Source organism: Acanthochromis polyacanthus, chromosome 14 (assembly GCF_021347895.1).
Source record: "Acanthochromis polyacanthus isolate Apoly-LR-REF ecotype Palm Island chromosome 14, KAUST_Apoly_ChrSc, whole genome shotgun sequence".
Taxonomy (NCBI): Eukaryota; Metazoa; Chordata; class Actinopteri; family Pomacentridae; genus Acanthochromis; species Acanthochromis polyacanthus.
This window is the reverse complement of record NC_067126.1, coordinates 7,377,375-7,392,000: the sequence shown is the minus strand read 5'-3', so window position 1 is coordinate 7,392,000 and position 14,626 is coordinate 7,377,375. Positions and strand designations below refer to the sequence as shown.

The 14,626-nt window shown below is 36.6% G+C and overlaps 1 protein-coding gene across 2 annotated transcripts in view; it reads right to left on the bottom strand.

Annotated features, from left to right (window-relative positions):
- The window catches only part of LOC110959563 (succinate--CoA ligase [ADP-forming] subunit beta, mitochondrial), a 333,454-nt gene that overhangs the window by 316,149 nt on the left and 2,679 nt on the right, over positions 1-14,626 (bottom strand). For both annotated transcript variants that reach the window (XM_051958846.1, XM_051958845.1), the window contains exons 2-4: positions 9,704-9,899; positions 6,118-6,217; positions 1,536-1,698 (exon numbers count right to left, since the gene is read on the bottom strand). In XM_051958846.1, the coding sequence (XP_051814806.1) occupies positions 1,536-1,698; positions 6,118-6,217; positions 9,704-9,899 (459 nt within the window). The remainder of the gene's footprint in view (positions 1-1,535; positions 1,699-6,117; positions 6,218-9,703; positions 9,900-14,626) is intronic.

Below are 14,626 nucleotides of genomic sequence, written 5' to 3'. Positions count from 1 at the left end.
CAACTAATGATATTTTTCTAAATTCATGTCGCTGCATGTCACAATAATCCAAACCAAAAACCTATAAAATACCTTTTGATATGAAATGCTTCAACACACAGATGAAAAAGTTATTTGTTTAACTTTCACAACAAATAATGCCGAAAAGAAGTCTAATCCAATGCTTCATTTTTGTCACAATTCAACTCTTCAATAATCAGAGGCTATTTGATCTACTTGTCCAATATTACATATTCTGACTCAATAACATGATCAGGAATAACAGTGAAAATGTCAGGCTTTTATCTTTAATAGTTGCTGAGATATTGTCGTTCAAACACAGCTTTAAAGAGCAAGTCTTCTGTTTTAAAATGACAGTGGTTGCGCTGCTATTTAACAACACAGTTAAATCTAAATTACTTTTAAATTCAGCATAAATCCAAGAAAACGGCTCCCTTTTTTAGGCTTTTACGTGCAGATACAAACAGTCACCACTGCTGATCTGTGCTCAGCTGCCTCTACCTCCAAGAAATCTTCTCTTTTTATATATACAGTATTCTACAAAAAGTAGCTTCCTTATCGTGATGGAAAGGACTGGCGCAAAATAGGTTAAAAGGAGAAAAAAATGTGAGCATCTTAAAAAGTCTATAAAACAATATAAGCACATCAATCCCAAAACACAACTGATATTAACCTTTAGATGCATAACTGGGTCAAAAAATGACCCGGTGAGGTCGTTTTCTTTCAATATCTTCATTAATATTCCAGCTATTCCTGAAAAAAAACATGCTTTTTTGTATTAGTCCATTTACATTTTCAAGTTACCTTTTATACTTTTAAAGAAATCCTAATATTTGTATTAACACTCCAAGCTCTTTATCACTGACAATATCACACAGGAGGTGATGAAGTACACAAACTTGGAGGAAGAGTGGAAAAATGTCAACAAAATGTGTGTTGACATTCTTCTACTGCTGTTCTGTGGAATATTCTTCCTTTTCAATGATCAAAATGTTCAAAATCTGCTATAAAGGGAAAAATAAACATTTCAAACATGAAATTGGTCTTGTGTGGACAAAAATATAATGCAAACAATAATACAAATGATTAATCTGAACCAAAATAACAAAAATGGCATAAAAACGCATTGATTCTTATGTTTGACCCACGCATGGAAGAGTGTAGGGTCCAATCATTTGTGGATCTAAGGGTTAAAAAAATAAGGGTTAAAAAAAGGTGTCAAATCTTTTATGCTTTTTCTAAATTTATCTGAATTTAAACCCATTTGTTTCACCTAAAAAAAATAACGGTATACAACGCATCAATGGCTATCGCTTCAAACATTTATTCTTCTAGTCGCTTAAACTCAAAAAAATGCACGGAAAGTGGATCAGTTTTTATAAAAGTTATCTGGGAATCATCTAAAATTAGACAGATATTGTTTTAAATATCCATAATGTCTGATGGAGAGGTTTCATTCCGATCACAGCTGGTCAAGCAGAAGAAGATGTGAGATGGAATCACATTATCTGGTTTCAGGTCGTTGTTCTTCTCACCTGATAGGACCTCTCCATGGTGATGGCGAAGTAGTACTCTCTGCGTGGATACCTGCGCTCACAGATGAACACCTGGTTGCAGATACGACCCGCCTCCCCGGTCTGCTTGGTGTACAGCTTTCGACCGATCATCTGGGATGAAATGTCTCGGGCCTCCTCCGGCCTAAAGACGAAGGGAAGGAAAGTTCTGTTTTTTGCAGCACTGAATTGAAAAACTTCATACTGTAGAGAACTTTTTTTAACAATCATCTCACAAATCGGGCCCACTAGTTGCATTATTTTTGGCTTTGTTGGGTTTCTCTCTTTCACATAATACTGCAAGGACTACACCTTACATTGCGAAGTATGAATCGATTGGTTTTGTCTGTTAAGAATATTCATCTCAAGTGTTCAAAAGTTGTTTTGTCGGAAAAGTGGTTCAAAATTATTTGTGATTTAACCCTCAGAACCCCAAAACACATGAAAGACAAGTTATCTGTAAATAAATAAAACATTTTTTAAAAAGCCACGATTTATCTGAGCCAGAAACTGTAAAAACAGGAAGAATTATGGGAGTTTCTACTTTCCAATGGTTCTTAATCACATGTGGTGTACAGCTAAATTAACTAAATGAACCAAATATAAGCCTAAAATTGTGATAACTCCTCAACATCACTTAATTCTTAACTTAACTGAAAGTTCTGCAATTTTGCACTAGTTTCTGTAAAAACAGAAAATTCTGGGCTTCTTGGCACATCGTAAAACCCCCGACTGACTCAGCTGAGACCAACAGTGACATGGCAAAAATTCAGGGACTTTTCATCTGAACTGCAGGCAGTTTATAAACAGAACAGTATAGAACAAATCGGAGACACTGAGACCCAAAGCAACATATTTGATAAAAAAAATACTGCAAAATTAAAAATATATAAATAGATTGCCAAGATGAAATTAAAAAATGGTTCAAAATTATTAGTGATTTAACCCTTGGAACCCAAAAACACATGAAAGATGCGTTATCTTTAAATAATAAAATAAAAATCTGCAAAAAAATTACAAAAATGACATAATTTATTAGTCAGAAACCATAAGATTTGGTGGATTTTTGATTTTTCAATGTTCTTAATCAGCTTCTTCAGGAATATCAACGCACTCTCATCTTAAAATTGCGATAATCCATCAAAATTATGTTCACCAAAACCTAAAAATCAGTTTTGCACGAGATTCTGCAACCAATTCTGTGAACAATACTTCAAAACTGTACAGATTAAAATGATTTAAACACATGAAAGACACTATATTTTTAAAAATTCAATAGATATGTATGAAATTGTCCAAATTACACCATTTATTAGAGCCAGAAACCATAAAAACTCAAGAATCATTGGATTTTCGACTTTTCTAATGGTCCGTAATCACATGTGGTATGCAGCTCCACTGGGAAAATAAACCAACTCCAAGCCTAAAATCGTGATAATGCATCAAAATTGTGTCTCACTTGAAAATTTGCCAAAAAAAAAAAAATAAATTTAAATTCTGCAGATTTCCTTCTGGTCTTTTTTTATTCATTTTGTTTATGCGCTATCAGAAAAAAAAACGTGAGAAACAATGCTAGTTCTAGATGACATCTTAGAATAACTTTGTTCAGCAAAACACAAATAAATTAACTTTGCATACTTATCAAGTATGATCAAACAAAAGCATCAAATCAGTACATTTTAAGAGCTTAATCCCGTATGTTTTGGTATTTTTTGCTTTAAAAAAACATGTAAAATATTTAACTGACTAAACAGGGCCTCTACATGGTTCACCTAATTAAATTTAGGATTCTTTAAAACACTTTTTACATTTTTTTTATAAGTTTTTGCTTTCAGTGATAGGAAAGATGGAGAGGGAATTCATACTTTCCTATCACAAAGAATAAAATGTACTACCCGTTTCAGTGTCACATTGGCTTAAAATATAAAACATGAAGAGATTAAATGACCTTGAATTATTTACCAAGTGAAATGAATTTATTGGCATTTATATGACATCTGTCAACACTTCTCTCATTATCAAGCAGCAGAAAGTGCATGGATGCATTTATCAGTAAAAAATAAAAAACAACAACTACTAATTATTTTAACATCGATATGTGGATTTTACATAATAATGCTCTTATTTGACAGGCCAGGTAATACTTAAAACATTTTTATACCTTTTAAGACCTTTTTAATTACTTTTCCAATGAGTTCTTTGACCAAAGTGTATTTCTTCTGTGACAGTTGTTCCAGATGACATAATTAATCGACATATGTACCTGAATAAGCAGCAGGAAACTGACAGACAGACTGGAAATTATTAATTCATCTGAGCTGATGAAATCTTCATTCATTCAATACGAGCTGATGATTGCTGATGTTCCCCGACAGCCTGGGGTGATGTATGGAGACATTTCAGAATACTACCACCAACAGCAGCCCATAGATCACGATTTAACACTTTTGTGGAGTATTTAAGGCTTTTTATGAGAAGATAAGCATTTATTAGTGGGGAATCTGCAGTGTTAGAGCAGCAGTGTAAGTTTAAAAATAAACAGAAGTACTACCTCTAAAAAATAATATTGTTGCACATGGCAGAGGCTATAGCAGTACTGATAGAGTATTACTATGGCACAGATTGCTAAACAGCACATATTTAATAATGAAATAGTGTATTTAACACCTCCTCATGTCTCTTTTGGTTTTTGCTTTCTGAGATCGGGGCAACACTTTACTTCTGTGTCACAGTGGATAACTAAAACCACAAAAACCTGCTGTCTGAGCCGTGACTTTTAAAGAGCAATAATTAAAACAACACCAACAGTCCAGCTTATGTTTGCTTCTCCAGTGCAGGTGAGATTAGGTTTAATGTTTGTATCTTACTTACTTTATATTCCTGCCACACTGGCGACATTTTATGGTCTGACAGCCAGCACTCCGCTGGGCCATTTAAAACTAATGAAGCACTGCACTGATGTCCACAGAACCTCAGTTATATAATGTCAAATCAGACATTTTTCCCTCTGCAGAAGGTATATTTAAACATTTTGAAGCCTCTGTCAGAAACTCAGGAAAGTTGTGGGTTACACAGTTCACCAAGGCTTTGTATGAGAACAACTATTGACACAGATTTGATAATAAATAACGCAGTGTTTGTGAGTGGATCTATTTTCCTAAAGATAAATTAACATTCTGATAACCAAATACAACATTTTCTGCTGCTGCTATTGCTTCATAAAAACACCTTCAACTGAACAGATGTGAGAATGTCACATTAGCGCTATAAAGCAATGAAAAATGATTTAGTCGATGTTGGAGGACTGAGGAGCAGCAGCAGCTGTTAGACGGCCTGCATGAGTTTCTCAGCATCATAACCCACTTTTACGAGTTTCAGGTGAACGCATTTAAAATTATAAGGCAAATTTGGCTCGTTGCCATTAATAGCTTTGGAGAAGAAGAAGAAGAAAAAAGAAGAAGAAAGAGAAGGAGAAGAAGAAAAACAAGGAGAAGAACAAGAACAATGAGAAAAAGATAAAGAAAGAGTAGAAGAAGAAGAGGAACAAAAGGAAGAGTAGAAGAAGAAGGACAAGAAGAAGAAGAAAGGAGATGGAGAAAAAGACAAAAAGAGAAGGAGAAGAACAAGGAGAAGGAGGAGAAGATTAAGGAGAAGAAAAAAAGAGCAGAAATAGAAGGAGAAGAAGAACAGAACAACAAAAAAAACAAGGAGAAGAACAAGAAGTTGAGAATACAGAAGAGACAATAGAGAAGCAGAAGGAGATGGAGGAGGAGGACAAGCAGAGGAATTAGAAGCAGCAGGACAAGATGAAGGAGGAGGACAGTAAGGAGAAGGAGGAGGAGAAGAAGAAGGGCAAGAAGGAGAAAATGAAGAAGGAGTAGGAGATGATGAAGAAGAAAGGAGATGAAGGATAAGAAGAAAGAGGAGGAAAACAGAAGAAGAACAACAAGAAGAAGAAAACGAGAAGGAGGAGGAGGAGGAGAACAAGAGCAGGAAATAAACAATCTTTGTCTACTAGAGAAAAATGTAGAAGCCTTCGGGAAATATTTTAAATCTGGAAAGTTGTAGATATTCAAATTGTCATCTGGTCCTGAACATGCTTCATGTAGTAGATGAACAACAAAAGAAACAGCTCATCCTTCATGTGAGTTAAATGTTCAATATTTCAGGGGACAAAATGTATTTCCATCTTCCAAAAGGTTCAATAAAAAAAAAAAAACGGAAGACATTAAACAAATTTTAGCATTTCCTTTAACTTTTCCCAACGTAATACTTCAAAATGTGAATAAAAATGCATCATGGAAAACTACTGTCTTTGTGAGCAACAAGAAATCGGACCGTTTTAATTATTTCTGACTGACGCCTTTATTAAAACAGCCCGGGCTTGTTTAGCTGCACTGCAAATACACCAAGCAGCTGCTTGGATATTAGGCGCCGTTTTATGCGGTAATGATCGGCACCTGCTGTCTCCATGGCAACCACAGGCGCCTCCAGATCAAGCGGGACTTTAAGAGCCAAGACAACTTTTGGTCTACCTTAATTTGACAGATGCTGGGTTACTTACGAGTAGACGATCCTCACTCCGCCCTTCAGTCCGCCCTCAAACGTCCCCTTTCCTCTGCCACCGGCCAGAACCTGAGCTTTCACCACCAGGTCCTTTGAACCTGCACACACACATGAAGAAAACTTATCAATATTAAGCGTTTTAAAGATCATTCATGCTGCCAGAAATTGTGATGATTTGCTGTTTTTCTTTGTTCCTCTGCACATTTACTCATTAGACCAGCTGCTCTGCGTCCACAGAGGTAACATCTCCAGAACTGGTTTAATTATTGTTGAATAAAACGAGCTGCTTTTTCCATTTAACGGCCGCTGAGACTTCAAACTATCCTGGAATCTTACAGGTTGAGTCTCAGCTGATACCACTGAAGCTGGAGGAGGCCATGTATCGACTTACACACACACTAAAAGTCATTGGAGGTCAGAAAAGGCCGGCAACAGGAATGGACAGTCAGCCGAGTGTTAGGTGGAACACTGGAATGTTGTGATTCTTTTCCCTTGCATATAACAGAATAGACAATCCCACAACTACACATTTAAGTATTGTACTCATTGCAGATTCTAAGTACTTGTATTTGAGTATTCCCGACTTATGCCCCACTCCAGAGGAAGCATTGTACTTTTTTGCCCTGCTACATCTGTCTGACAGCTGTATTTAGTCATTATTTATTGAGTATAATTCAATATATTGTGCTGCTACATACTATATAGCCACTTATGAATCAATATGTATTCATTTATTGATCATTCAGGACCATTTTTAAAGAGAAAATGCCTAATATTGGATGGTTTCCATTTCTTACATGTGGACAATCTTGTACTTTTGTAAACAAACATTTAAAAACATCTCCTTGGGCTCTGCTTAATTCTGATTATTGCTAACAGTCTAGAAAAACTCTTTTTTCAGTCCTAAGGTGTTTCAACCAACATTATAATTTTGTACAAACACATTAATGCATTAGTAATAACACTCAATGTCAATTTTAGATCTCTCATGACATTTCACTTGTGATATTTCAGTATTTTCACCCATTTTCACATAAATAATTCTACTTCTAAAGCACTACTCCTAATTTAATTTTCATCTATAGCTGAAAACAGTTCCCTAAAATTCCCTTTTTCCTTGTCTTTGTCAGTTTAAGCCACCTGCATATCTTTCTGTTTATTTTCTAAATCACTGACTCACTGTGGAATAGAATAGAAATCCTTCATTGTCATTGCAAAGTGTACAATGAAAATAAAGAAGTCATAATAATGTTTTGTTTTTTCCTCCTCTCATACTTGGATAAGTTAGAGTTCTGGTCGGTTGTTATCTAGATTAAAGGATTGCAGATTAATTATAGAATATTAAAAAGAGAAATGAATTTGTGACCTTGAACCTTCCCTTGAGTCAAAGTTCCAGTTAAATTGCTTCCTTATTTCACTGTCAGGATTACAAACTAATGAGCACTATAGGACACATCCAGCGTAATAAATCACTAAAGGGAAACAACTAAAATACAGAAAAGTGCCTTCATAAATCTGTGCAGACTCCCTCCAAACAGAAGAGTATTTAATTAAAGTGCATTTAATTCTGTTGCTAGTGTAATAAACCTAGAATGTACTAATTAGAACATCGGGAACCGGCATGTTAATGAAGTAAAGCAGAAAAAACATTTAAAAACATCTTCTTTGGCTCTCGGAAACACTGATTATTGATATTAATTTATATATAAAGGTTTTCAATCGCACTGAAAATGTTTTAGATTTCACCTAACATTGTAATTCTGTACAAACACATTAATGCATCTGTAATAATCTGCATCATAAATAATTATGCAACACTCACAAGGTCCATTTGTGATCTCTTATGACATCTCGCCATTACTTTCACATAAATATTTCTACTTTAAACACTCCATTCTTAACTAATTGTCATCTATTGCTTAAATTAGTTCCCTAAACTTCACTTTTCCCTCCTCTTTGTCAGTGTATGCCACCTGCATATCTGACAGTTTGTGTAAAATTTCCAAATCACTGCTGTTGTGTAACTACTCATTAGGTAATATAATAGAAATCCTTTGTCATTGCTGTGCAGTGAAATTAATGAAAAATACTGTCATTGCGTTCATACAATCACACATTTTTAAAGTAAAACACAAAAATCTCGTAGAAAACACTTTGAAACTTTGAGCACCACATTCTGGTTTTCTGCAGGCAGAAAAACTACCACCTAAATCTGCTTTTGTACTTTGCTTTTTCAGTGTTTCTCCTCCTATATGAGCGATGAGGCGGGCCGCCTCGCTGGTATAGGCCATCGCCTCAATACAATTTTGCCGACATTGCCGCCTCACTGGTCCGCACCAAAAAAAAAAAAAAGAAAGGAAAAAAAAGTAATGCTAAATATTAGAAAGCACTGACACATAAGTCCGGTATATTCACCACTGAAATCAACAAGCCAGAACGGCAGCCTTTTCTCGCCGTGGCTGAAGACAGCAGGCACATCCCCATTACGGACAAGAAGCAGCAGCGCTCCATGGTTTCATTTTTCGGGGCTAAAAGCAGGTGTGTATCACAGACATATGTCAAATTAAGTATCAAAACTATCGCATGTCATCAAAATAAAGTGAGCAACGCAACGTAGGCATCGATCTCGCTTCCTTTACTGAGTGTGCTTACTGTTTTGTTGTCCGTGGCGATACGAATGGACAGTGACTGCAGAAATGGCTCCCGTTAAAACATTTAGGGACGACAAAACCCGTTCTCACCAACGAGACAAATGATTTCAACGGAATATAAAGTTCCTAGTTTCTTTTGATAAAATGATTTATAGAGTGCCCGAAATTATATCATTCAATGGCAAAACAAATTCTGTCTTCAAATTCTAGTTCTGTGTTCACAAAGGTAACAGTTTTGAAAACAGAACTAACTCCTTCAGTAAACCAGTTGTTAACCCAGAGTTGAAGTTTTCTTTCACATTTTTAAGTAAAATGAAGGTCATGACATAACCTTTTTATTATAAATAAAAATGAAGTGGGAATTTGGTACCTAACATGTAGTTGTTTTTAGAAAAAAAGTAAAAGTCACCACTTGATTCCAGATTCAAGTCCTTTGTCGTCTTTTTCAAATTTGTAATAAGAACTGATGTGGCATTTTGGAATGGCTTGTGGAAATCTGACCAGAATATAATAGACTGGACTAGTTGACATGTTTTGATCACAAGGACAAATGGGTTTATATTTGTCATATTTTCTCCCTATCACTAATTTTTAGAAAAGAAACATGAGAATTTTATTTAATTTAGTTGTTGGAAATGGCTACAAATACAACAAAATGTGCTCCAAATTGTGCCAGAATGCCCCATTTTGCATCTTGATTTTCTATATTTTTCCGGGGGGGCAGGCCCCGGACCCCCCTAGTTGCTTCGGGCCTGCAGCACTCGCCGATGCAAGGGCCTTTGGCCCTTGCCTACACCCCACCACCTCACAGCCATTTCAACCCAGGGGAAACACTGTTTTTGCACTTTTACATCAACATTTCACCGTCCTGACATACAGAAACGTAAACATGACGATTAAGCTTGGCTTGCTGATCGTCTCCTTATGTCTTACCGATCTCCTTGGCCACGGCGTAGGCCTCCTCCGAGGAGCTGGCCACCATGCCGGCCGGCACAGAGATGCCGGCCTCCTTGAGCAGGCCGATGCTCATGTACTCGTGTAGAGAAAGGTTCCTCTGCTGCTGCTGCAGGTGGGGAGGCTGCTGCTGGGACACATGGCCTCCGAACAGACCAGAAGAACCACCAAGAACCTGGAGGAGCAAGAAGAGGAGGCACTGAACTTCAAACTGGCATGTAGCTAACCTGCTGGTTTAGAGCTGACGAGAAGAAAAGTGTGTGTAGTCTTTGGAATTGTCTGCATTTGTGTAGAAATTTAGCTTAAAATATGGTCAGATCTTCATTGAACCTACAGTTATGAACAAATTGCAGATTTACTGATATGTTTCCTGTTATTTTTAAGGACCAATGCCAATTATTGGCAACTGAGAGAGGTTGATTCCCCAATATTTGGAACAATATATGGTAAATTTAATGTTTTAGCAGCATGTGACAGCAGAGAACCTGTCATTCTTAACTAGACTTTTCATGAGTAAAGGTGATTATAACGGAATGTGTAAAATGGAATTAAATAGGTTAAACTCTCCTCTGTTCATGTGGGATCGACAGACAGAATTTTTTCCAAAAGGACTTAAAATTAGATGAAAATTCAATAAGATGACTCAGATATTTCTCAAATTGGTTACAGAATCGTCCAAAATGACTTAAAATGCGACAAAAATTACCCAAAACATTTCAGTGATTCAAAATTTTCTAAAATGATTAAAAGCTTTCCCAAAGTGATTCAAAAAATCTTCAAAAATGTTACAAAAAGTCATCCAAAACGACTTAAAATGTTTCCAGAGTGACTCCCAATTGTCCAAATTCATTAAAATAGAAACAGAAGTGATTAAATTACCTCCTCTGTTTATTTTTGATCCACTGAGATTGATCAGTCTGTCTCTTGCTATTTTCTTAATCCTTCTCCATTTCATTACTTTAATTGTCCACTAAGGTCCGCATCTTTTGGTTTTATTAATTATAGTTTTCCACACTGTTTCAGGTTCATCTGTGGCTGCTTTCTAACTTAGTGATTAGCGATAAGCTAAGTTTCTCAAAGATGAGCGTAGCATTAGCCGCTGTGGTTTGTGTTTCTTGTTCAGAGACATTTCTGTGACCAGAGTGACAACAGACAGAGAGGAGGCTGATCAGACCTGAAGTAGAGCTTTTAATTTATCAATTATCAGTCAATAACATTACTGATATCAATATATAGAACAAACACAACCTATTTTAGCTAATAACATACACGTCATTGCCTATATTTAACTTACATACATCAAAAAATGACTTCTCTGTCTTCTATGTAAATTTTGCGTCTTATATATGATTGGTGTAGGAATTCAAAAAACTCATTAAATGTCTGAGCTCAACAGTTTCTGGATATTTTCAGCTCCTGTCACATTTTTAATTACAGTAGGCTCACTTTTTGTCTCATGCACCTCAATTAAAAACGGCACAATTAAGATAAGAAGAGAAAGAATTCAAAAATGTCTTATGGCAGGTTGTAATTTCCATTTCTTTCAGCATTTTATTTTGTAAAAACTTTTTAAAAACCTGGACTGTACATACTATTTTCTTACTTATTCTATATTTATCGCTTGTCTGCTCTGTGTAAACGCTGCCTGCAGTTGAGCCGAAAAGTCCCAGAATTTTTGTGGCATTAATGGCTTCTTGGTTGTGCTGATGAGCGCAGAATTATTAGGTTAGTCTTACAGAATCTGCAAATAATGACAACTAAAATAAAGCGATTCTGGTGGGAAAAAAAAATACAATTTTAAGGTTTAAAGTTTCTCCAATGGAACTGCATGTCACAGAAGAGTAGTTCACGGACGGTTGGAAAGTCACAAACAAAATGATTTTCTCTATTTTTATAGTTATTTTGAATATTTTTCCCCCAGGATAAGGTATGTTTCAAACCCACCGGAGCTTTTTAGGGTTCAGAGGTTGAAGAAACAGCTGATGACCTGAGAGCAACAGGTGGAGATTTCTAGACACAGACAGAAAAAATAAACTTTCTAAATGATTGTCTTACAGCAGAGAAGTTGTTTGTGGTCAGCAGGACAACACAAGCAACACTGGGAATTTGAGAAAGGATGTGAAACAAAGTGCTTCAGCACAGAATGAGTCAGCTGGACACCGGACGGACTGATTTCCTCAAAGCACAAAATCACAATCTGGGAACTCTGCAGACGACAGTGACGCTGGACCGGATCCATAAAGACGGTTTAGTGACAATTAGAGCTGAGAAAGTCGGTCATAAGATAACAGATAGCATTTTGATAATTAATCTGTCTTTCTTCAAGAAAAATGGAGCAAAATGTTCCAGATCTGTGTTGATTTTTAACACTTTTCAGTATCTTTTAAGGCTTTGTTTAACTCAACTGAATTTAATGCTTTTAAAGCCTTTAAAAACCTGCATACATCCTATTTTAGTCACGTTATTTTAATGCTATTTGTAATCTATACGTTTGTTTTATTACAAGTTCAGTCTGATATAAGTCTACAAACAAAAAAATTGGAAACATATTTAGAATAAGTTGATGCTCTCTTTGTTAACATCACATCACGTTTCGCAAGACATCTTCATTTTCACTATGAATCGAATGAGGAAATGAAATAATTACGAAATGAAAAACTGATTATTGTGTCTCTCAGCTGCTGCTTCTCTTTATCAGGACACAGTTTCAGCTCTGCTTGTGGTCACGACTGTCTTTGTTTGCCTGAATACAAATTAAAGCAGGAGATAAAATAAAGGCCACAGGGTGCAACTTCTAGGAATGACATAAAAGTAGTGTCTGTCTATTGTAGTATCATTCTGTGTCCTCTTATTGTGCACACAGACAAGCATTCCCTGCTTGACAAAATGACTGAAATGCTGAACTAAGCCAACCAGAAGCTTCATATTTAATATATAAACATGAACACGATATCAATCTGTACATCTGACTCTTGGCAGGAAAGCAAATAACCACATTTCCCAAAACTATTCGAGAGCTTATGTGTAGCTCTGAGACCAGCAGCTGTTTTCATTATTAATTGATCTGCCAATACTTGCTAGAACGGTTAATATCAGAGGGAGCAACAATAAAGATAATAAAAGTTGGTTCAGACTCTTCCTATTCCACTCTGTCTCTGGTTTATTGTCTTCTTTTGGCATCAGTCTTTAAATCACGTCCACACTAAAGCAGGAAATTTGCATTTTTTGCTACACTTGTCAGTTCTTCTCAATTTTCTCCCGACAAAAACTGGCCTAAATTTAACTTTCTATAGCTTATATTAGACATACAAACAGAGAAAAGTATCAGTAAATGGATAAATGTAAACATTTTAAGTAAAAATCATTCTGAAGTGTATTTATCATCCTGCTCTGTACATATATCGGTCAAGGCTTGTCAGTAACTAAGTGTTACCAAATATTTTTGTGTTACAAAGTAAATATTTAATGGCATATTGTATAAAACCCTCAAGTATCACAACTGGCACATACTCGCTAATTTTCTGGTAAAACTTTTTTCCAGAACCATTTTTCTACAGCTATCGTTACCATAAAGATGCATTTTAAATGCAACGTTCCACAGCTCAAAGACCCCTCATTTCAACAACATAATGTCATTTCAATGCGTATACACTGTATGAAAACGCATCGGTTTTTACATTTAAATACACTCAACAAAAATATAAATGCAACACTTTTGTTTTTCCTCCCATTTTTTATGAGATGAACTCAAAGATCTAAAACTTTTTCCACATACACAATATCACCATTTCTCTCAAATATTCTTCACAAATCTGTCTAAATCTGTGATAGTGAGCACTTCTCCTTTGCTGAGATAATCCATCCCACCTCACAGGTGTGCCATATCAAGATGCTGATTAGACACCATGATTAGTGCACAGGTGTGCCTTAGACTGCCCACAATAAAAGGTCACTCTGAAAGGTACAGTTTTGTTTTATAGGGGGGAGGGCCCACTCCTCTTCAATGGCTGTGCGAAGTTGCTGGATATTGGCGGGAACTGGTACATGCTGTCGTATACGCCGATCCAGAGCATCCCAAACATGCTCAATGGGTGACATGTCCGGTGAGTATGCTGGCCATGCAAGAACTGGGACATTTTCAGTTTACAAGAACTGTGTACAGATCCTTGCAACATGGGACCGTGCATTATCCTGCTGCAGCATGAGGTGATGTTCTTGGATGTACGGCACAACAATGGGCCTCAGGATCTCGTCACACCATCTATGTGCATTCAAAATGCCATCAATAAAATGCACCTGTGTTCTTCATCCATAACAGATGCCTGCCCATACCATAACCCCACCGCCACCATGGGCCACTCCATCCACAACATTGACAGGGTTCTTGCCAGCGAATTTCAGCGTAACGGGCCGTTACGCTGTCAGTTTAAAAGATTATGCTGCGATTAGGGCCGCTACACTGCCTTTCAAGTTGTGGTATTGTGTTTTGAGCACATTTGCTTGCGTAATATTTCCATATTTATGTGAGAAAACTTCTTTATTGGGGCAGTTGGCTCTGTGAAAGAGTTATTCTGACAGACAACGCCATGTGTGTTTGTTTTTATCGACTGGGTGCCTATCTAGGTTAATTTATGTCTCCCCACCTCAGCCGTACTTTCCTGTCGATTGATCCGTTTCCGTCTAAAATTAAGAGTCGCTTCCAGTCTCGGTTGTTTCCGTGCTGCCATGTATGGTGAATAGTGACCTAAATCACGAGCATTTGAAGCATGTGCGTGACGCTCACTGGATGACATCTGGGCCGTCCGCTTGCGAGATTTAATGAAGGCTATTGCGCATAGCAGGGTTCTCAGGACCTGCCGTTACGCTGTTAAAAAATCCTGGTGAGAACCCTGATTGACATCA